This window comes from Cydia fagiglandana, chromosome Z (assembly GCF_963556715.1).
Source record: "Cydia fagiglandana chromosome Z, ilCydFagi1.1, whole genome shotgun sequence".
NCBI classification, from domain to species: domain Eukaryota; kingdom Metazoa; phylum Arthropoda; class Insecta; order Lepidoptera; family Tortricidae; genus Cydia; species Cydia fagiglandana.
This window is the reverse complement of record NC_085959.1, coordinates 30,365,112-30,389,203: the sequence shown is the minus strand read 5'-3', so window position 1 is coordinate 30,389,203 and position 24,092 is coordinate 30,365,112. Positions and strand designations below refer to the sequence as shown.

The window sequence follows — 24,092 nt, the reverse complement described above, 5'->3', positions numbered from 1 at the left end:
CTTTTTAATTAGTGACAGGCCCATTTGTATAAGAGACATTTTAATGAACATCGGCTGAACCGATTTAGATGAAATTTCGTATTTATAAGGATAGTTTGATGCCCGGAGAAGGACATAGGATAGTTTTTATCAGTCATCGTCATTCCAGAACCAAGTCCCGGACAGGTGAAGCAAAATTACGACGATTTTTGAAACAACTGAATAGAAACTGCTGTTTTTATAATTATAATATTATAATAACTAAACGGTAAGGCATTATGTTAAAATTCAAAAATAGTAGTTGAAAATAATATCGTCAGTAAACAAATTTGAAATTATCCGAATCCTGTCATCATTTAACACCAACATGCGATAAAATCGCATACTGATAATAATACAGGCTGATCTGAAACTCAGTTAATAATGAATATACTGCGGATAGAAAATACTCGTAAGCTCAGTTATTATTACATTTAGCCTGAAATGATTGGGTGACGTCTATAAGGAGTATTTATTTGTACGTACATTATAAATATTGTTTCCCCTCTTTTGCTGACTGGCGTAATCTACTGTAAATCTACGTTTTGGATGTACGAGTATAGTATGAGGGTTGGCAACAGCCACAAAAGTCTTGCAGGTTTACCATTTCTTATATGTATGTACCATACATAACTGTTCCTTGTATATATTGTATGTAATGCACCATAATATGAATGATGTCAAGAGAGTGCCTGGAAGATAAACTAAAGAGTAATGTAAACTTACATTCTATACAAAGTAAATATTGTTTAGTTTTAAGTTTATAAAATACATATCTGTAAGGTATTTGTAATATGGGCCTTAGATGATTTGTAATATGGGCCTGAATGAAATATCTAAATAAAAAAAATAAAAAAGTGACATTAGGAGTATTCGTTATTATAAGCTGTAAGTTGTAAAATGATAATTTCATGTTATGTGACCCTGTACATACACCGTGTTTTTATAAATTAAATTCCGTTAATTCCTGAGCGTAAATTGAGTTAACTTCTCAAAGACCGATATTCTAATTAACTCTGATTTGAAGATAATCAATAAGTAATTAGTTTTTACCCGATATACATTTCCAAACGTGAACACTTATACATATTTATACTGTATAAAGTCTATGACTTTCTGAACGTATCACTTCGTTAGGTAGCTAGGTACTTAGTCTTAGTTAGGTAAGTAGGTAGGTACAGGTATCTAATATGTATTTTAAATATTTACTTAATGGACGGAAAAACAATCTCAAATGTACATAACCATAATACACCGAAGTTAGCGGATTTAAAATAAAACAGCCTGTAGAGTAGGTATAAAATGCCACATTATTATCTACATGCAGTTTTGACATATTTATATTCAAACCGAACACTCGCATTATTCAGCAATATTTACTGTTGATGTTAAAATACCTTCAAATGTCGATAGGAGCTCTGCATGTAGGTAGGTACCCAGCCAATACGAAACAATCGTTTCAGGTGACAAACATCGTGAAATCGTTCGGGACTCAGCAGACTATAACGAAATTACGGAAATCATATTTATAGAACTGACAACAGAGCATTTTTCGGGGTCACACAGAAGCTTTGTGCTTGCTTGCTATTATTTGAAACATAAGTAGGTAACTACAAAGATGATGTTATCTGAAAGATGGTCCTACTATTGGATCCCTGAATATTTACTGTTCTATTTAACGCATTGTTATATAAAAAATATATACAACCACGTAAACGTTGTTTTGTTACCGGTTTTTATACTATGTATATGTCTCTATTTATTAAGGACCGTCAATGGGTGCTTTTTGTATTGTTTTTTTTTGTTGCGTTGGAAGTTGGAGCTATTAGGAACTATGTATTATAATTTATTTAATTAATAGAATACAGTGGTATCTTAAATAGTCATAGCCCCGCAGAGCTCAACAATGAGCTTGACTTTGGGGTCATTAGGCTCTATTTATGTAACTTCAATAACTTATACTACTGTAAGTTATTTAAGTAATTTCTATAATACCGGATGTGGCCTGTAACACGAGCAAATAATTTAAACATAGATTGTACTCGTCAAACGACGACACTTTTGTTCAACAACTTTTAAAAATTATGAAGTACCTATTTAGACTCCCTATTTTTCATACAAAGAAATATTATCTTCAATGGACGTCATCGCCACGCCATATCATTGTGATTGACGTTGCTTGTCACGCCTTAAACATAACAAAATTCGCAATACATTGAGTCTTAGAATAAACTTTAAAGAGTATCAAAAATCAAACCACAAGTTATTTTTAAAAGTCGCTGAACAAATGTTGGTCAGTATGAGGAGTACAGCCTACAGTTTAATTTTTTGCTCATGTTACTGGCCACACCCGGTATATTATGGTAGGTAAGTAATGTTTTTTTTTTAAATAGATTTAATTTAAACTTATTATTTTACCTAAGAACTGATGTAAAAAGTAATGAAATAAATGCATTTGTATTTGTATTATTTTTACATATTATAGAGCTTCAGGTAAAGAGGCAGAGAAAAATGTACAGTTCGCGCGAACACACTTGTTTTCTCTCCTGTGGGCAATAGTTAACAGCTTGTGGGCATGTAAGTACCTAATGATTTTATCATAGTTCTCTAAAATAAAAGGAGGACCTTTTCACGTGGATAAGGGTTAAATAAGAAAATTAACCTTTATACCCCTTAATTCTTGTGTATGTCTACAGGAAAGACGTAACACAGTTTACTGTTTGACCCATAGAGAATAACTGTCATGGTAAATTATGTAGGCACAGTACATTTGCTGCCATCTTTCAACAGAATATTAAAACGGTTAGAACGCTATTTTACTTTGAGCCTTCTTAACTCCTTTGATCCTTATTAATTTACTTTGACAAGCCTCCTCTATTTCAAATTCTCTTTGCTTCAGGCAAACTATTAAGTATAAAATTCTTTTCCTAGGGGTTCTAGGGGTTCCGTTAATTCTAGGAACGGATAGTTTGCCTGAAGTCACAGCCTCTGTGATGTAGGATTTACTGTTGTTAAGGAAGATCCACTGATATAAACTCTTGGCAGCTATGGTTATTGATCACAAGTAGCTATTTATGTTTTAAACTTGTTGGAAAAATATTGCAAATTATATTCAGTCTGTAGTTACCTTTATAGGTATTTGAGTTAAGTTTTATGGTTAACAAGTAATTTTAAAAATCTGATCTGCAGGTATATTTTCTAATTTATAGATATTAAGTACTTAGTCTTAGTTGTGAGCACATATCTCAAGCGTATAACTGAGTATTGAATCTACAATCTATAAGTACTTATAGTGTACGTTATTATATCACACGAGCCATGTGAAGCCACCTTTTACCCTTACTTACCACCTTTTACTCAAAATCTATTTTTAAACATACGAGTAAAATTGGTTAATTTATTAAGGCCCTTTTATTAACAAGCTAAATTTAAGAAAAGGAACTTAGGCAAATATAATATATAGACATATAAAAACCTATCTATGTAAAAACTAAACAACCCAAATCAAATCCTGGACTTTAGTTACATGCCAAATGAACTTAGAACATGACACCCATAATAGATCTCAATTCTTTTGCCGGCGTAATAAACAACGACGTATATTCTTGACATTATTCTATTGTTTTTACTAGGTGTGCAATTAAGAGTATTGTATTGTAATATTGAAATTGGCTCTCATTTCACATTTGTATTACCGTAAAATGGGGTGAGTAGGGTCAAAACTGAAATTCGAACCTCGATAACATTTTATTTTTACATATGAATTAAAAGTGTATATAATAAGTGTTCCAGACGTTTGTATTTTAGTTTTTATTTTATTTTGGGTAGTTCCACTTCATAACCTTGACGATAAAGAGGAAAACCCACCTCACCCCGTAGTACCTCGTAATTGGGGTGAGAGGGGTTTTCATACAAAGGTGATTTTGGAAGATTGTTGGATCGAAATTTTTTTATTATGCGTTTTACTAAAGCTCCATTTTAAATTAGAATACATTATTTTTGTAGCAGCACCCTTAAAATTCCTCCTCACCCCCCTATCAAACCTTCTCTCCCCATTCATAACCCACCTCTTCCCGCGAAACCTACTCACCCCGTTTTACGGTACTGATGATGAGATATGATATAGGTAAATACACAATAACTATGTAGACTCAAAAGCTTATGAGTCTCTACTTCCCAAATGCAGTATTTCCTTTCAGCATTGATTGAATATAAAACTATTTCCACATGTAAAAGTGAAAATAAGTTAAATTTGCACGGAGCTCTCGGTGGGCGAGTCGGATTCGCTCTTGTCCGTTTTCCTTGGCGCAGACAGGAGCATACATATTATCCAAATATCAGGGATTCAAGTGCAGAAAACCTATATATTAATATGACATAAAGTATATAAAAAGTTGTAAGGTAAACGTACTAGTGCTCGACATGTAATGCCCAATAGATGACACCTTGCTGTCACCTCTATTGGCAATGACTTAAGTTTCAAGATGACATGTACTGGGACCGCGTCGAGCATCAGTACGTTTACCTTATGAAACTCGGCCAAGCAGATCCACCTCAAGAAAAAGATGTAGGTATATAAATTTGATTTTCACTGCACCAATGCTGTTAAATACCATAACTTAATGGGTTCCACATAGCAACGTACAAATTGCAGAAATTGCAGAAATGTTCTCGGAAATTTCATAGAAATTATATGAAAGAAACTAAGAAAGTTCTCTGTGAGAATGTTCCCATGAGAACTTTAACGTTTTGTGTAATATATAATATTACACGCCACATAACAGTAAAGCGGGCAGGCGAAATATTTAAAATGGCATGTGTCTACGTCGGTCTTGACACGATTAGATTGTTTATTAAATTTAAGTTCCAGAGAATATTCTTCATAGAAGTTTCGCAACTTAAGAAACTTCTCCTCGGTGCATTGCTAGTTCCACATACCTTGCAAAGATCTATCAAATGCCGCAATTGATCGTAAATCGCATGTGATTTGTTGCAAGGTATTATCATACAACTTACCAGGCACGTGTTGGTCGTTGAAGGTGATAGCGACCGTGTGTAGCGCGGGCTTGCGCGGCGTGAACGCGGCCGCGTACCGCTGGGCCCCCAGCGCGCGTACTGAGCTGCCCACCAACGCGCCTGCCGCGTCGCGGACCTCTAGCTCCAGGTGCCCCGGCCCGGCACCCGCGCAGTCCACTTCAATACAAGATAAACCTTCATACTACGCTTTATATTCTTGCTGTTATATTACCAGCTTTCAGTTAAAGACACATTTATATAAGGAACTTTAGAATCGATTTTCCAATAATATTCAACTACCTACCACGAAAGTTTTAAATGACACCTTTAGATAATTTAAAAGCCCTTTAAAAATTTAAAGACCCATACAGATGGTTCCGATGTTTTATATACGAGTATTGAACCAAATTTGCAACGAAATTCCTAACCGGAGCATAACTGACAGCTGACAGAAAATTATTACAGAGATATTCAGTTTTAATATATCAACTAACTCTATTATTTACCTACGCTGTAGCAATATTAAATTACTGATATTGCCTGCAGGGTCTGCAGACGTGGAATTAGGTATAGTTAAATATTATAATTTACTAATAATTAAGGTTTAAATTATACTCTCAAAACAGTAAGCTATTGGTATGTTTGTGAGTAAGTACCTAATTGAGTAGGTACCTATTATGTAAATGAGCATTTAATTCATTGGATAAAAAATACCTATTTATTCAATAATATAGTTATGAAATTTCTTAGGTATATCAAGTAAGTAGTATATTTACTCAAAACAGTTTCTCTAATAAATATTTATGAAGATGTTAGGGATTTTGGATAAGTAGATTTAAACAAACTAATTAAAGTAATTATAGTTGTGAACCCTTATCTCAAAACTGCCCTGGACTGCGAATGTAAGTAGGTAGGTATAGTTCACAAATCTATCAATGTACGGCGGAAATTAGGCACAGATGTGTCTGCGGGCTGATCTCCGGCAGATAAATCTGAGCCTAATTTCCCCTGACATTAACACATCTGCCGCACAGATTCGATCGAAACATCCTGTACTTATATCCCAAGCAATTAATTAGTTAGCAATTCGTTAAATTATACAAGCACATACTCAATTAAGTACCTGCCTATTTGCATTAATATAATATATCGACAGGTAACGAAGTCTGCAAGGCTATTATGCATGCAAATATTAGCATAGCGCGGAAATTGAACCAGCGGTTTCACCCGCCTAGACATCGCGACATTCGCGACGCTGCAGATGCACAGAATAACCACATTGTTTAAAATAAAAGGAAAACCTTACGGAGCAGCGTAAACTTATACTTGTATCTTTAGGTATTTAAATAAAAGTAAACAAATAATATGTACATTTTCGGGTAGTTAGTTTTAAAATAACATTTATTCGTTGACCAACCAAATACAAAACCGCCTGGATCAGTCACAGAACGACCTGACTTTATTCTACATTATTTGATCGTGTAATGTTTTCTCTTATTATTTAAATACCTAATATACAGATAATACAAAAGATACAGACTATAATAAAAGCGAAAACATTACCGACTGATTTTAGCATTGACTTCTAGTGTTTAAAAGAAGTTTTACGTTACAATAAAAATTTAGTGATTTTATGTCAATCGAGTGTCAATATTTTAATATAAATACCTAGAGGCTAAAATACAAGTACCTACATGTACAAATATATTAACAGTTCCAATAAGTACTTACGCTCCGCGTCAGAAAAATAAATATGTGAACTAATATTTATAACCGCTAAGATTAGCTAATTTAGATTATTAAGTAGGCAAAAAGGTAACGCTGCCAGCCTTCTGGCACCATAACGCAGGAAAGCCACCTGGTGAGCATTTTTTATTTATAAGTCTATTTTAAGATTGATTACAGTTTAGTTTTAATTTTAATGATTACATAGTTTATTTATTTTGTTCGTTATTTAAGTTATATATACTTATATTTCATTTACAAACTTGAGTTACAAAATCCTTCATCTTCGACGGTGTATTTATATATTTAACTCTCCTTAATAACATTACTTTGGCATTAAGTATCTTATGTCACAAGGAACTTCGAAGATTGTATTACTACAGGCGATTATAAACCACCGAAAATTATGACAAGCATTATACAGAACAATCATAATGAATGATAATATTTAAGCAGATACATATTAGAGAAACTGTTTTGTTAAAGATACCTTCAATTGCACGCTTAAGCGATCCCTTTTCCGAGGATGGCAGAATAATAGAGCACTCAGGATAACGTTTCGAAGAAAATATCAACAACAAACAGGAGATAGTATATTTATACCGTCTATTCACTGCCTTATTATTTTGAATTATCGGAATGTTTGTTTTTATATGGAACAATAAAGCTTTGATTGCTCAGGTGCGACACTGATTTTTTATGAAGCAGTAGGGACAGGAAAAAAAGGGAAAAACGGTCCATGTTAATTTTTTCGTCTATGACTGTGTAACGATGATTATTGTATACTACGATGGCTCACGAGACGTGAGCAGGACTAAATTAAGCGTACACACTCAGAAATTTATGGTAATGGATAGTTTACGCTAAGTAAAACAAGTTTCCTTGTTTTTCAAATTTTTCTTAAGTAAGGGATAAGTCTTTAAAATCTTGGTTACCTTTTAACACCTAACTGATGAAGACGAAGAAAGTTTAAAGGAAGGACGCTTCGCACGAGAAATTTCGTACATTGACCCACCTGTTCCTCCCATCTCTATCGCACGCGCACAATTATATTGATGTCTCGCTGGCACATTGACATTGACCGCTGTACGAGTAATTACGAGTATGAGACTGCAATATAGTAACGCGCGTGCGATAGAGCTAGAAACAGGGGGCTTAATGTATGAAACTCAATCTATGTTCAATGTTTGAAAAAGTGTTTGTATTGTATTGTATTGTATTCAAACTTCTCGTGCTAAGCATAAGGATGCTTTAGCCATTATATTGCATTCTTTAACCATGACAGCAAAAGTAGATTATGAAGATAAGACGCTTGGCCAAATTGGCCTAGACCTAGAGTCACGACGCCACACCGTTTATACGTGTATCAATATTTATTATAATATATATTAATGGACAATAGAGAATAGAATAACACATATTATGACGGTTGTAAATTGTAACGTTGACCGCATTACATTTTTATTTACCTACCTATAAACTCTATCAATCTATCGACTGTTCCGTTGAGTGTTGGTTGTACTAGAATTTCTTGAGCTCCTCTATTGTTTTCCCTTTCAATTGTTCTGTAACAAAATATCGTTATGTTCTAAATAAGTACCTAAATTCATTTACGACCTCTATAGTAAATTTACAATACGACTTATGGTAACATTCCATTTTTAACCGCAGCTGCACTACCGGTACTGAACGCGTCGCTGTCATTGTCAATTTCCATAGTAAAATTGACAGTAGTGCAGCTGTCGTTGGAAATGGAATGTTACTCTAACTGCCACTTGCCCCATCCCACTCATCCGGGGTTAACCGGTTAAACCGTTAACCCAGTGTGAATTTGTACTATAACCATACCTCCTGGTTCCTCCAGGTTTAATCGGATAACCCGGGTTATTGGGATGGTACGTGGCCCTAAAAGTGAAATGTTAAATGGTTGTTATTTTATAGTAGGTACATGATGATGATAATGATGATATTTGATAAAAACTAAAATGGTTTTGTTTGGACCAGTTATATTTAATACTGTTTTTTTGCATGTCTATGTTTTTGGGTGGTCAAATGTACCTAATAAATAATTCTCACAAGATTAAAAGCTTGTAGCTAAGAAAATTATTAACGGAGTAGTTGGTAATTACTACGGAACTACAATAAAAGTACAAGTGCCAATTAACGTCTACAAACCTGTTATGTATTTACAAATTTACATATGTAGGTGATACTAAAATGTTACACTGAAGCAAATTAATGGTTTTCAAAATGTGATGTTTATTCGACATTTCTCTATAATTAATAATATAAAGTTTATGTGTTAATTATGTCGTTACATTGTTACAATCCTTTTGATTAAATGTGACTTTCCACTAAAGAAGGGTCCTCATGCTTCATGTGCATAAGGACCGTTCTCTGATGAAAAGTCGCAAATTATGAAAGTGATTATGATTATAATATGAATTAACTCATTTAACTACTCTACATATTTACCGACCGACTATACCTATCTATAGGTAATTTAACAATCCTGTTGTACAATCAAAATGTTAATTAAGCATCTCGGAACTGTAAAGCTGCGTAATATACTACTTAAAGCGTTAGTAGAGAAGGCTGTTAAGTAGCTATGAGGATCAGCGCTCACCTGAAACGAGCGTGTGCCGCATCGGTTTCAGAGCGGGCCCCCCCGGTAGGGTCGCGGGGGGGCCTATTGGATAAAAAAGACTGCTGTTGTTGTTGTTTCTCTTCCGCACTGCTGTAGGAAGAGTCGCGCGCGACGTACGTGCTCTCCCGTACTTCGCGCTTGAATTCCTGCTGCTGCTGCAAGACGATTGTTGCACGTTATTCTTTATCCAGACTAAAGGTGACAGTCCATTTCCAACGACAGCTGCACTACTGTCCATTTTACTATGGAAATTGACAATGACAGCGACGCGTTCAGTACCGGTAGTGCAGCTGCGGTTAGAAATGGAATGTTACCAAAACACTAGGTATAAGTTTACAGCTGCAGGATGCCAAGACACTTATACAGTTAATACCATAGTCAGTATCATAAACATGTATACACTTTTCGAACTATCTCTAGTTATTAGCACCATCATCAGACATCAGGTTTTAGGGGGCAAAATTAAGATGATACATTAGTAGTAATTTTTCCATAAAAACGTTCGTGACACTTTCTTTTCGACATCACTCCAAGTTTAAAAGTGGTAAATGATAATTTAACAAAATCGCGTTTTTCTTCAAGTGTGTCTTTCCAATAACCATCCCGTTATGCTTAGGTACAAATAATTATCTTTTATAACTGGTAGATATTTTCTCAACGAAAAGAAAGCAACGCCGACGGCATTTTCCTGCCATGGCCGTCAATTTGTTTTAATATATTACTATTATATTTCGGAGGTTATAGTTATTTCTATAAAAATCTAAGGCAAAAATAGACCAGTAAAATGATGCATAATTTACTTTTCAAAAATCTACCCATTAACCATTACAGACACCTCTTTAGAAGGTAATAAATGTTTATTCAAGACAGGCAATGTTTGTCTTGGTATTGTGGATAATGTTCAGGATTTATAGTACTTTATAAATGTCACTCACTCGAGACGTGTACGTATCGGATTCGTCGTCGGCGAGTCGGTCGAGCTGTCTGTTGAACGAGCTGCGCGACATGTCACCGAACTTGTTCAGCTGCGTGTTGCGCTTGGTCTCGCGTTCCAGCGTACTCGGTCCGGCGAACCGCTCCGGTGGACCGGCCGGCTCCAGGCTGTTGAAAAAAAAAGTTTTATAAGTAATATATTACGTTGTATAATATAAGTAATAAACTACATATAATATATTGAACACTGTCAGTATCAAGTAGTTATGTGAAAAGATTTATTAAATCCATTGAGAGAAATCTACTTATGTTTATTCGCGTATAATAAATTATTATTTGATATTTATTCAGGGATTAAAAATCATTTATTTACAAACAAGATACATATATATATATACAGTGGTACTAAAATAAATTATTAACTATAGCTTAAATCTAAAATAGGCATTGTACCAGGGATGCTGGCGGCATTTCCTCGCTGTATCGCAATGCGTTGTGCGAGGTAGCCGCCAGCTCTTTAGTTATGTACCTATTAGGGATTATGTATTCCTTTTTGGAAAACAATCGAAAATGTAGCCTTAGTTCTTGCGTGGCTTTGGCGTGGCTTCACTCAGTTGGTCGAGACGCCACGTATTTTTTGAGTCTTGACATTACTCGACTTCGATACTTAAGTATCAAGATTTTCTTTATTTTAACGAATGAGATGCCAATTGGTTAGGTAGTTATGTTCGAGTGGTATGTATAAACGACAATTCTGAGTTGAGTCTGAGATGGATGTTTTATATGATATGAGGCAAATTCTCAGTCGAGTTATAATTAAAACAGGTTTTTAGATTTAATTTCTTCCCCTAACCTTACCTGTTAGCACTTAGCATTTGTCTGGTTTTCTCTAGTGAATCCCATGAATCTCTTCTTGTATGATACGATCTCCCTCCAGGGTCGCCCGCACCTAAAAGATTTTTTAAATATTAATGGGTTTTAAATATTTCCGATGTAATTCTAAAAGAAGATTAGTTATCATTCCAGTGATGCTTTATAAAGAGCTAAAGATAAAGCTTAAATAATGATTATTTAACTTTATTTTATGTCATGTTTGGAGAAAAGCACTAAATTATATGCCTCGGCAGGAATACAAAATCGTGGATTCGTCTTCTTTGTCGGACGATGCGAAGCGAAAATCGAAAGTCATCCACGAATTGCCCTTTCCCGGCCTCTGCATTAATGTAATCATTTGTAGCACCTTCAGAAGTTTAAGCAGGAAGGAAAAAGAAACAGACAGAGTTAGGTACATTCGCATTTTAATGTTATATAGATCCTACCCTATGTCAAATAGATATCTACATGTATAAAAATAAAACGCAACGGAAAACTGCGAGGACTTATAGCTGGGTAATTGAAATTAGAGTTGTAAGTGATTTGAAATTCAAGGTAAACATAGAGTTGTAAAGGAAATATGTAAGCCAAATTAGCCCCGGCTTGCCTATGGATATGTTTGACGCGTCGCCACTGGTATTTATGTAACATTATACATTTGTCTTTGTTATTTGACTTTGTTATTTTTCTTGTAGATATACCGTTATTGACATTACCTTCTATTCTTTCCACTAACATATTTGCAATCTATTGCTTTGTCTTCTTATTTTGTTATATTTGATGTTTATTATATATTTTGACGATCATAATAGATATTCTTGTAAATTGACATATTTACTTTAACAATTTATAATGTAATGTTATATTATGAAAATAAATCTAATCTAATCTATAATTATTATTCTCATAAGTAAATTGAAAATAAATAAAGTTAGATTTACTCGTACTTTTATATTAATAAGGGTATATATCAATAAGACAAGCTTACACGAATAAACAATGTTAGCAAAATAAAAGTCTCAATGCCCTAAAGATCACTTATGGAATTTATGGAAATTGTATGTGGCTCAGAGCTCATGAATAGTTAGTGGCTTCAGTGTACCGAGTTGAATTTGATTGTAAACATGAATGGACCTAGACAACGAGCCGTTCCTGCCGTTCCGAATGCAGCGCAGTTGCGGCCGAGGTCAGTTAGTTAATTTTGCGAGCTGACCGCAACACCCTTATGTCACTTAACCAAGTTTGGTAACCACTAGTGTTATGGCTGTTACGCTGGACAGCGTAGCTTTAACGGCAACTTTATAGGTTAGGTACATTATCAAACAAGAACCCTTTATGTTTTCCTTGAGCCTCAATGTCCATCGGCCTCTAAAGTTGTCTTTAAAAAATTAATACGCTTAAAAATATTTCTTTATACGGATAGAGAGGCAGATTTCGATTTTCGCGGTAGACCTCTGTTATGCTGTTACTCATTATCTATTTTGTATATTTTCATTTACCAAAACCGACATTAATGGATTGAATGAAAATATCTCTGCTGAAATGGCTAAAATAAAGTGCTACCACATAGAGGTAATACAGGTAGGTATATATATCATGCATACTTGGGCTGCCTAGTCTTCTCGCGCGGTCAGCATCCAGCGAGGAAAAAGGGCTGCTCTGATCCAGGTTGTCTTGTGAGCCACTGTAGGAGCTGTACATCTTGTAGTTGCTTCGCTTTTCCACCACACGTTTAGTGGTCGTCACTGGGCTATAACGCTCCGTTGGACTATTCACTCTGATAAACAAAATAATATAAAATTAGTTATTATGTGTTCCGTACTCCACATCGGATATCTTCATTGAGAGAGTAACGCGATCGTTGACCAATGATGCCGCTAGCGTCTATGTAGTCGCTCCGCCCCACGCCGTGACGTAGTTCCGCTTCCACTTCCTGCGAACCGTTGCTCGCTTCCCGCCACTCGCCACCGCCATGTCATTGTTTCGTCGACCGTCTTGACCGATGGTCCGCAAATATTTTTTGCGTATATTTTTGCAGCATGGTGCTTTAACATTTCCGATCCAAAGCTCGGTCGATTAAATAGTGAGATATGGCAGAGATCGCCACTATTAGTCTTTTGGCGGTCTCGCGATCGAAGTCATCGAACGGTGCTTTTCGATTCTACCCACTTTTTTCTCGCTAAATTAATTTTCACATTCCATGCTGCTAAAATCGTTACCGTTAACTCGCATTTTCGAGATCGAAGTAGGAAGTGCGTCAGTGGTTTTTGTTAACAAGTGGTAACAAGTCGCTCCGCATCGGAGAGGGAACGCGCGGTCATCGTGCCTGCGGCGGCGGGGGCGGCGCGACGGCGGACGGCCTGCGCGCGCCGCTGCCGGGTGCCGCGCTTCGCCGATAAGGAGGTTTGGATTGTCTCGAACCATCCGGTGAGCCAGTTTAAGATATTCTAATTTTATTGGCGTTCAGAAGTTACTTCGTCACTCGCGGAGGGTTCTCAGGCAGTAGCCTGGGAGTACCTCGTGTTGTTAGTTGCGGCGCGACCGGGGCGCCCCGTCCCCCGGCGCGGGGGCGCGGGCCCGGCGCCCGCCCCCGCCCGCGCGCGCCGCGTCTTCTGCTGTCGTCCAAGGTGACTCCGAGACACCGCGACGCTGCGGGCCACGGTGGACGCCTCCAGTCCGCAGGACTCGGAGAGACGTCACACGCCCGCTCCTGTTACTGCAGTCGCGGTGCGGACGCCTCCAGTCCGCGGGACTCCGAGAGACGTCACACGCCCGCTCCTGCTGCTGCAGTCGCTGTGCGGACGCCTCCAGTCCGCGGGACTCCGAGAAACGTCACACGCCCGCTCCTGTTGCTGCAGTCACGGTGCGGACGCCTCCAGTCCGCGGGACTCCACGAGACGTTACACGCCCGCTCCTATTGCTGCAGTTGCGGTGCGGACGCTTCCAGTCCAGCGGGACTCCGAGAGATCCGCGTGGCTCTGCGCGTCACACGCCCGCTCCTGCAGCTGCGGGCGCATCGCGGGTGGATCGCGCCAAGGTGAAGGCGGACCGCTTCTGCGTCCCGACTGCTCGAGCGGAAGGAAGGTAAGTTACGTGTAAGCAGTGGAAAGGCTACGAGTACAGCGACGATCGCCGCGTTGGTTGCCGGCCGTCATGACGTCGCTGGTGACCTACGCGCCGGTGGTGGCCACCACGATGGCACCGCCGAGGGCAACAGCGTCGCCGTGATGATGCGTGCAACTACGAGCCTAGCCATCTGCGCCTCCCGTGCCGGTAACGTCCGTCACGCGCACCGGCGCCTGTCGAGCTGGCCGCCACGACGGCGCCTCTCGCACCTGAGCCTGGCGACGGTGGCCGCCATGATGGCGCCGCCCGCTCGATGACACCGCCTGCCCCCCGAGCTGGCCGCCACGATGGCGCCTCTCGCATTACGCATCGACGCGGCGGCGGCGGCTGCCACAATGGCGCTGCCCGCCACGATGATGCCGCCCGCCACGATGGCACCACCACCTGCGCACTGGCGCCTCTCGAGCTGGCCGCCACGATGGCGCCTCTCGCCTCACAGCAGTGCCTCCCAGACCAGCCAGCCAGACGGCGACCGCCTCATGCACCGGTGCCTCCCGAGCTGGCCGCCACGATGGCGCCTCTCGCCGCACGCACCGGCGCCTCCCCGCCACGATGGAGCCGCCCGCCTCACGCGACAACGCCTCTAGAGCGGGCCGCCACTATGGGTCCTCGCCTCACGCACCAGCGCTTCCCGAACCAGTGGCGGCCGCCATGAGCCGCCCGGCCTCAGGCACCGGTGCCCCCGCCCCCCCCCGAGCCGGCCGCCACGATGGCGCCCCTAGCTTCACGCACCGGCGCCTCCCGAGCGGCGGCGGTTGCCACAATCACGCCGATGCTGTCCACCGATGCTGCAACTACGACGATGTCGTCCCTTGCTCGCTGGGCGCCACAGTATCAGTTTTGTCCTGTCCACATGGTTCCATTGAGGTACGCAGGCGCCTATAGCTATGGTGCAGGTATAGGTATGGTATGGTACAGCACGAACAGACCGCTAAGCTCTTGGTTTCGGTTAAAGAATCCTCCGGCGACGGCAGACAAGGTCGTAAAGAGCCCCGTCCTAGCGCGGCTCGACTGCCCGGAGTTGAAAGCGGTAAGATATGTCGATACTCAGAGGAAAATACGTCGTGTTCCCGGGCTTCATAAAGGTGCTGATCGACTTCGCTGTGTCGCTTCGAAGCTCCTACGACTTCTCGAGGCCATGGAGTGGTCCAACCGGAGAACAGCTAGCGACAAGGCCCTGTGCGACCGCTCGAAACCGAGGTGAAAGGCATCGAAAAGGTCTGCAGACTTCACATAATTATCTCTACTTGCTCGCGCTCTCCAGCTTAAGTTCCGTCTTACAAAGACGAACTCGTGCGAAAAGCCATAATAAACAAAATGGGACAAATAAACCCGCTGCGCCTGAACAAGCTTGAGTTTCCGGTGCTAAGAGAAAGGGGCCAGGAGGACTCCAGCAGTTTCCATCTGTCTGTATTCGACTTTATCGAAACAGTTTTGTTACGCAAAGCGCCAAAATCGATTTTAGACTTGATTTCATCAGTTCGATTTCCTTAAAAGCATGCTACTAACTCGATGCCCTATACTAACTCGATATAGGGTGTCTCTTCGGATAAAGCGAATTAGACCATCACGCTCCTAGACATCACGTGGGACACGCGGCACAACACACCGATTGAAAGTTTTCTTTTTCGCGACATACAGGCCTGCCTTGCTGCAGAGTTTCTCGCAGAAATGAGACTCAATGCCTTCTGTTCAGTCTCAAATTCGCAAACTTTAGTTCATGGAGGAAGGTGAAGCCTTCGCAGTCCCCAGCAACACGGAGCTGCCGAAAGCCTCGCACCACTTTCTTCCTCATCTTATGCAAGCAGTCCGTTACAATCTCCAATATTGGTAGACAATGTACGAGGTAAGGCCCTTTCAGCGAAGAGTAACCGTTAACGGGCCGCATCTGCAGCGCTGACGACAGAAGTGTAAACATACAACCGCACCGGTACAGTATACATAAAACGACGGCGACACTACATCCCTTCCGTTACTACGGCTGTCGAAAAAACTGCTGATGCCAGCAGATCGTCTACAGGTCGCGCTGGTTGCTTGCTACTTGCCAGGTCGGTACAACCCCCGAGGGCAACGGTTTATCAAGAAGTCACTGCGCGCCCGACTGGCAGCTGCGCCCAGCAGCCGCCGAGACTGTCTTCACCTGACAGGCGCCTTGTTGGCCGGCCTCCGCTTTCGAGAGCCCTCGCACTGTGCCACGGTATTTCTTAACAGACTCATTGAACTGCTACCACGACCTTTGACAGCTGCCTGTGAGACTTGGCATGGATGTCTCCACCTCCCAGCCTAGTCTGTGTACTGCGACGGCGTGATAAGGAGTCTTAAAGCAGCTGTGGTAAGCTTGCAATTTACTGGCGGTCCTAGTGAACACAACGTCAGACCGCCCTCCCTTACGAGTCAACGACCTTAAGAATGAGGCGTAGCTCCTGTCAGATAGGACGCTCCAACACCGAGCTGGCGGGATCAGGAGTGACGTCCGCTACTGGCGTGACTGGCGCATGCATATAACATGCCAAGGTCTAACGCTACGTAGCGAACGAAACGCAACTGTCACTGTCTCACTAATATGGAAGAACCGGATATTCCCGATTCCGGTACTGTGTTTGTATAGAAAACAGTAACGGGAGCCCCTAGATCGTCCCCTTGTCTAGGCTGCATGTACGGCCACAATGTAGAAACGGTCTTTATGGTGCATCAAAAATAAGATCAACTGCCAGGTACCTCTATCCAGTGAAGTAGCGAGCTATCTCAGACGTCTATTTCTATTATCCATGTTAGCTTTCAGAACGATACTCGTTCATAAGCCTCTCACAAGTGCTGTGTATGAACCACTATCGGACACTATGCCTTCTTCCAACGCCATTAATAGCGAGACCAGCGCCTCCCAAAGCACCAGCTTGGGACGCGAGACATCTACTTGCCCTAATTTAAATAGCCCTACAACGTTAGGTACGTTAGAAGAAGTACGATAGAATAGCTGCCGCACTTTTGCTGTTAGCATCAGGCCGCAGGGTCAATGACCTTACTCTACTACACTGTAGCCCGGGCAATTATATAGATAACTTTAACGCTATTATTTTGTGTCCGAAATTCGGCTCTAAACCAGATAACGTGTCTTACCGACTGGACTCTTAGAAGCTCCGGAATAAAGTATAGACCCAGTATAAGTAGGTAGTCTGGGTACGTCACCTTGCGAGAATTACACAAAATGTTAGGGGACACTTCGCTTATTTCTTTCAGCCACAGTCTCATCCAAGCCGGCCTCGCCTACGATTGCTTTTGATCCACGATGTACTTAATAACTAAATTGGCTGGAAAGCTATTCACTTAGCGATATTTTCGCTTATGTTAATTGGGAACATGACTCGCCGAGATTCTGCGGATCGGATGCGATTTCGAATGAGAATTCTCTTAAACCAGTTTAACGTCAGATTCGAACCTGAGATTACAATTTCAATTCTCAATTTCCTGTAATTCACATTATAACGAGTCACTGTGATTTCATGGGTTGCAATATGGTGTATACATATTTATTCGTTCTCTGAGTTCTATGACAGTAGGTGTAGCCCTATCGCTTGCGCGCCCGCTAACTCGCCACCAGGAGATAATAAACAGGTCTCAATGAAGATATCCGATGTGGAGTACGGAACACATAATATAAAAATTTTACCTTCCAATAAAATTATTATTATGTTTCCTATCCACATCGGATATCTGAGTAATGCCTTCCTGGCAGGCTACTAGGCTACTTTTATGCCGACGGTACTTCTCCTCAACAATGACATGGCGGTGGCGAGTGGCGGGAAGCGAGCAACGGTTCGCAGGAAGTGGAAGCGGAACTACGTCACGGCGTGGGGCGGAGCGACTACATAGACGCTAGCGGCATCATTGGTCAACGATCGCGTTACTCTCTCAATGAAGATATCCGATGTGGATAGGAAACATAATAATAATTTTATTGGAAGGTAAAATTTTTATATTATACATTATTTCGTCTGTCAAATTGGGTCTCGAAAAATAATACTTTAGACAATAGCCTTAATGGAATCTACGTCGTATAATAGGTAAAGGGAATCTGCATATTGCAGTATCCAATATTAATTACAGAACATCGCACCTGTTAATCGGGCTGGAAGTGCGGTTAAGCGGACTGTCCTTCCTCACCAGCGGACTCGCCGTGCGCCCGATGGGGCTGGTGGCGCGGTAAGGGCTCGAGGCTCGATACGGACTAGTTGACCTGTTCACATCGAGCCGAGATCCATTTCCAAGGTGCTTCGTTGTTATTGGGCTCGTTGTTCTATTTTCAGTTTCATATCTAGTGCTGTCTTTTCTCATATTTCTAGATGTTGAGTATGCAGAATCTACTACATCGTAGCTTTTTTCTTTAAGGTCCGGGCTAAAGGAAGCCTTGTAGTAGTCTGTCGAATCGCGTCTTTCTTCACGACGATCAAATGAAGTGGTGTTGTGTTTCGCTGTGTTTTTTTCGTAGAAGTTATAATTGTTGAGAGGGCTTTCTGATCTTATTCTGGAAACTAAAATATAAAAAAGGTAATAGATATCGCATTTCACTGTCAACACTTTCTTTGAACACGCATCATTACCTGGGCTCGAGATCCTTGCGTAGGAAGGACTCGCGCTATCCCGTGGTTTCTTAGAACGTGAACCCACTCGGAACATGTGTGGGGAGCCGTGGACGTCGTAGCCGTTAAAGTAAATATATAGCTGCAACAGGTTTATCAATATTTATTAAACAATAAAGTTTACGAGCTTTGATTTGGAACCAACATTGAATATTTTTACAAAATCGTCTCATGATCAAATTCAAGACAAATTAGAAATTATTATGTCCCAAGATACGATTATGGTCTAAATTAAAATGCTTGTGACCTGCATGCCTCAAATAAAAAAAATAAAAATCATTTATTTCAAAAGTGCTGTACTAACAAGTACACCACGACTAGGTACTTCTAGTAAAATGACAGTTAGGTACCTATAATTAATCCCAGACTTTAATGATAAGTACTGTAGATTCTCTAGAAGGTCACGTTATCCGATATTCTAAACCTTTTCTGAGAAGTCCTATAGAAAAGTCAGTAAACAACTTCAATTTGGATACAAAATGGACGAAAACAAAAGCAAATTGTAGACAGTGAAAGTAATGTCACCCTGATATCGGGCGTCATTGACAGTAAGCCACTTTAGAGTGCTTAGCCAACGTGCCAATAGCAAAGCAATATGAGTTTTCAAACACAAAGGTACCAAAATATTTACATACAAACATTAGGTTTGGTTCAATAAATAAGTGATTGTGGCATAGATACTTCTATTTCCATATTCGTTTCTCATAGTACCAAACTAACCAAGCCAAGTCAAATTTTGTTAACATGCTTACCCTATGTTTTCCTGGAGCTTTTGGCATGAACGTAGCGCGATACTTGGTAGCAGAGAGCTTCTCGAGAGCGCACATGACGCTGCGTTTATCGTGGACGATATCAAGCTGCAGGTCGCCACGCGCGCCGCAGCCGCTGGTGTCGAGCTCGAAGGAGTGCGGCTTCAGCGGCTCCGCGCCCTCCAGCGCCCCTGGGCTCAGTCGCACTCCGCCCGGCTCGAACACGTCACACGTGAACGGGCCTCCCTAAACATCAAACAAAACGTATAACACATATTCAATTCAGAGATTCAACATCATAACCTTAGTAATGGTGGGACTCCGCAGCCTGCCATATCCAGCCGATTCCTTTCTAAGGCTGATTGTAAATGGATTAAGGAGGTGTCCAATGATTATAAGGAGCAATAACTTTAACATAATTAGGAAATATTTTCGCCTCACTTGAATATGATCTCCTTTGTACGTAATAGCAATGGTCCAAGTGCCAGCTTCGTCCGGCTGAAAGGTGGCACTGGAGGCCGTGGTGCCGGGGGCCGACGGCGGCGGGTGTCGCGGCTCCAGCGCCAGAGCGCGCCCGCTCGGTGAATGCGCCGTCACGTCTATGTCCTCTCGCCGAGGAGCTCCTATAAAATTAGATAATACAGGTAGACCAGCACTGCCAGTAGCACAGCATGACGCATATGATGCAGCATGATGAGGGCATTCTATATAGGTAGGTACGTATACTATACATATAAGTAATGTAATGATTAATTGATAAGAAACATGTTTATGTAGCGCAAGTGTAATTATGTAGGTAATTATACTTGCGATACAAATAAGACAAGATCAAGGCTAAAAAAATAATTATAAGACACACAAGGGTAAAGAAGCTCTAAACATTCTCGTGGTCTACAAATACGTGGCATTTTATTTTACTTGCAAGGGGACTCTTTTACAACAAACGTTGAAACCCATCGAATGTCACCGATGTAAACAAGAAGAAAAGATTTCGTAATTATAAACGACTTTCCCAAAGGTGTAAAATATTTTGAGTAAAATAAAACATTTACATCAATAAAAAGACGAAACAATGCGTAGCGTATAGAGTGGCAATGAAATCAGTTTATAGAGTATATTAGAGATAGTTTATACATAACAGGGGGCGAAAATCCAAAAAAATATGTGAAAACGAAACTTGCGATGGAATATGTTGCCATCCCGCGGGTTTAAACCTTTTATCTTATGAGTGCGCAGCAAGCTCGGTAGGTAAATATTACTTCATACAGACATAGTTACGCTCGCATTTTAACATGTCTAGCTAATATATTGCTCTGAAACTTTGTACTTATAATAGGATATAATAAAGTATGTATATCTATGCCTGTGATTAGTTTATGTAGCTTCACTATTTACCCTATTCAAAAAATACAGCGAATTTCATATAAAAATTGTTTTTTCTCTATTTCGTTTGTTTTGTAAGCTGGAGCTGTAGGTATAAACTAATTACAGACATAGATATACCTTATGTCATTGTGTGTACAAAGTTTCATTGGGTACAATTATTCAATCCAAGACGCAGGAGAACGAAACTCCGTTTGTATGGGAAGGTGAAATTTGGCCGAGCTTGCTGCGGACTCTTAATTACTCTGAAAATATCATTTGTTTCAAATTATGAACTTCAGATCCTCCGGCTATATTACTACTTACTCGTATTACATACTTACTCAAATTATACTGCTATAGTATGTACATTAACGATATACAACTCGAAGTAAGAAAAATCAGACATTTAATTAGTTTTTCCAAGGCTTAAAACGTGAAAAAAGAACAATATCATCTACAAATTTGCGTTAGTTTAAGAGACGTCACAAACAGGTGAAAGAAATTTAATTCTAGCTCGCATTATTCGATAAACCCCAGTCACCTTTGTATTTAGGTACTCTATTTGTCCGTTGGTTTCCCAATAAGTACACAGAACAACCACAACGTTAATTAATTTTAAAACATCATAACCTCTGGTAAACGATTATTTAATCAAATAATCAGATTGCCGCCTGTAAGTAACTTTTATACTAAATGATAAAATGACTTATGTACCAGGCTCTTGTTTCACGAACTTAACAATTGACATTTAACAAACATTGAAAATTTTCTGTACATTTCTGGAATTGTTGAAATGTCACTAACTACGGTACCGACCGTCAATGTTTACTTTTTGGGCCACCAATGTTCGGAGAATTGTCATCGTCATAGTGACAATTGACAACAATGAGACATGGGCTAACGCTCACGCTAAACTGTGACCAGGCTAAGGGCTGATTTAGACGATGCGAGAACTCGCATGCGAGTTTCATACCATTGCGGGTTTTGATTGGTCGGTTGAATTGGACGTAATCAACAGTCCGCAATGTAACTAATATCACATGCGAGTTCGCGCGCCGTCTATATCAGCCTTACGCTCGCTGAACGCATACACCTCTACATATCCCCATATAAGTTCCATAGGTACTTGGAATGAAAACTTAGCGCGGTCCACTCAACAATCTTTTACTTTTTCTAGCCCCGTCATTGGGTTTGCTAAAATACTCATAGCCATATAGCCAATATATTCGAACTGCTAGCGCGCTTATTTTAAATCAAAACTTTGGTATAAATAACTTAGGTACACAGGAGAGTTCATATACATTCCTGACAAAATGAGTGCATTACACAGCTGCAGTGAAAATGAGTAGGTACCTACCTACAATTTAGAATTTATACTGTATATCATATTTTGTGCTGCATGGATACCTATAGGTACTAGCTATACTTAACCATGTTTTACTAAAATACCTACAGAGGTCAGGTAAGTTAAATCCATAGCGAACGCAAATCTTAAAACTCCATTTATGTACTTAATTTGAAGGTTAGGTACATTAAAATCTTATACAGGCTAAAATAAATAGGTATATATAGTCATTATCGATCGAGACGTTACATGAAAAAAAAATATGTACCTACGCAAAAATAAAAAATAAAAATTTTGGTACAAATTAAATAATTTTAGTGTTTTATTGAAATATTTTTGAAGTAAACACATGTTAGTGTAAAAATAGATTTTATTGCGCGTTATAAGCAACTATATTATATTTTAGGACGTGATTCTTTTCTTATCAAGCGAAAGTTGTATATAATTAATCACAAGTCTGAATCGATGAAGTTACTAGAGAAAGATTCCTATTCATATTTTATGCCAACAGCGTCATGATCTAAAGCGCTAACATTTTTAAAAATTGCTGGCCGAATCCACTACACTTTAACAAAGTTGTGCACAGATAATTTCTAACATCACTCGCATGGCAACTTCTGTGTCTACAATATTTTAGTCGTCGCAAAGCTTTAAGCTTCAAAACTTGACGGAGCATGTGTATACCTGTAGCGCTGACGAGGACCTCGACGATGCTGCCAACAGCGCACGGCGCCATCCCTGGAGGGGGCACTGTCACCAGTCTGGGCAGTACTCTGAAGAAGTAGCGGCCGTCAACCCTAAAAATGTTACTAAATATTAGTTTTTAACTTTCATATGCCTAACAAAGAGTTAATATTTTATGATTTCAAATATAGAAACTATACTCGTAGCTGCTGCAATTAGAGATATACCTTTCCCCCAATTTAAATTAGCGATTATTCATGTTTATAGAAGTAGGTATCTATTCACAGTTCATGAAAACTCATGGAAAATATTGAAAATACAAGCGTTACCATAGACACAATTTGTAATACTGGCATGTACTTTTCGAAAAGTTAGATTAGTTGTGCCTTGTTGTTGCAATCCAATAATCGGATACAATCGCATTTTAGCCGATATCCCGAGTATCGAGTTTATTTCACTTTATGTGAGGTAATCAGTTTTGAACCTTATGTCGTCGACGGTAAGCACAATTTCGTGCATGCCCGCGTGCTCGGGCACGAACTCGCCGGCGCCCCGCGAGTCCATTTGCATGCGGGACTCCTGCTCCAGGGGGTTCACTATCGTCACCTTCACATCCGAAGTGGAAATGTCGTTCGAAATACTCTCTATTTTTATGTAAGTCTGGAAACAAACAATAATAACTATAAGTATTCATTATTTTATGAGTCACGATAGACATAAGTACCTACTAAAAATACCAAGTTGCATGTAACCCGAGCTCTACGTTCAGTAACGTCGGATTGTTTAGTTTGACATTAAGTTGTACGAATATGTACTGGGTTTCCATACGATTTTACTTATAAGTATAATAAATACAAATTATGGGCAGTTAATTAAGTACCATCTAGACGACGTTGTTTAAAATTGTATTTTTATATACATTGATTATTTTAAGTTAGATACATTATAACATAATACTATAAATAATTATGGCA

At 39.9% G+C, this 24,092-nt stretch overlaps 1 protein-coding gene across 5 annotated transcripts in view; it reads right to left on the bottom strand.

Moving 5' to 3' along the window:
* The window catches only part of LOC134679465 (filamin-A), an 87,707-nt gene that overhangs the window by 44,033 nt on the left and 19,582 nt on the right, over window positions 1-24,092 (bottom strand). For 3 of the 5 annotated variants that reach the window (XM_063538389.1, XM_063538386.1, XM_063538390.1), the window contains exons 9-20: window positions 23,603-23,778; window positions 23,119-23,231; window positions 20,166-20,347; window positions 19,728-19,970; window positions 18,937-19,057; window positions 18,453-18,867; window positions 12,817-12,989; window positions 11,198-11,288; window positions 10,342-10,507; window positions 9,386-9,555; window positions 8,233-8,324; window positions 5,035-5,211 (exon numbers count right to left, since the gene is read on the bottom strand). In XM_063538389.1, coding sequence (XP_063394459.1) covers window positions 5,035-5,211; window positions 8,233-8,324; window positions 9,386-9,555; window positions 10,342-10,507; window positions 11,198-11,288; window positions 12,817-12,989; window positions 18,453-18,867; window positions 18,937-19,057; window positions 19,728-19,970; window positions 20,166-20,347; window positions 23,119-23,231; window positions 23,603-23,778 — 2,119 coding nt within the window. The remainder of the gene's footprint in view (window positions 1-5,034; window positions 5,212-8,232; window positions 8,325-9,385; window positions 9,556-10,341; window positions 10,508-11,197; window positions 11,289-12,816; window positions 12,990-18,452; window positions 18,868-18,936; window positions 19,058-19,727; window positions 19,971-20,165; window positions 20,348-23,118; window positions 23,232-23,602; window positions 23,779-24,092) is intronic. The other 2 variants (XM_063538387.1, XM_063538388.1) reach the window with 2 other exon arrangements.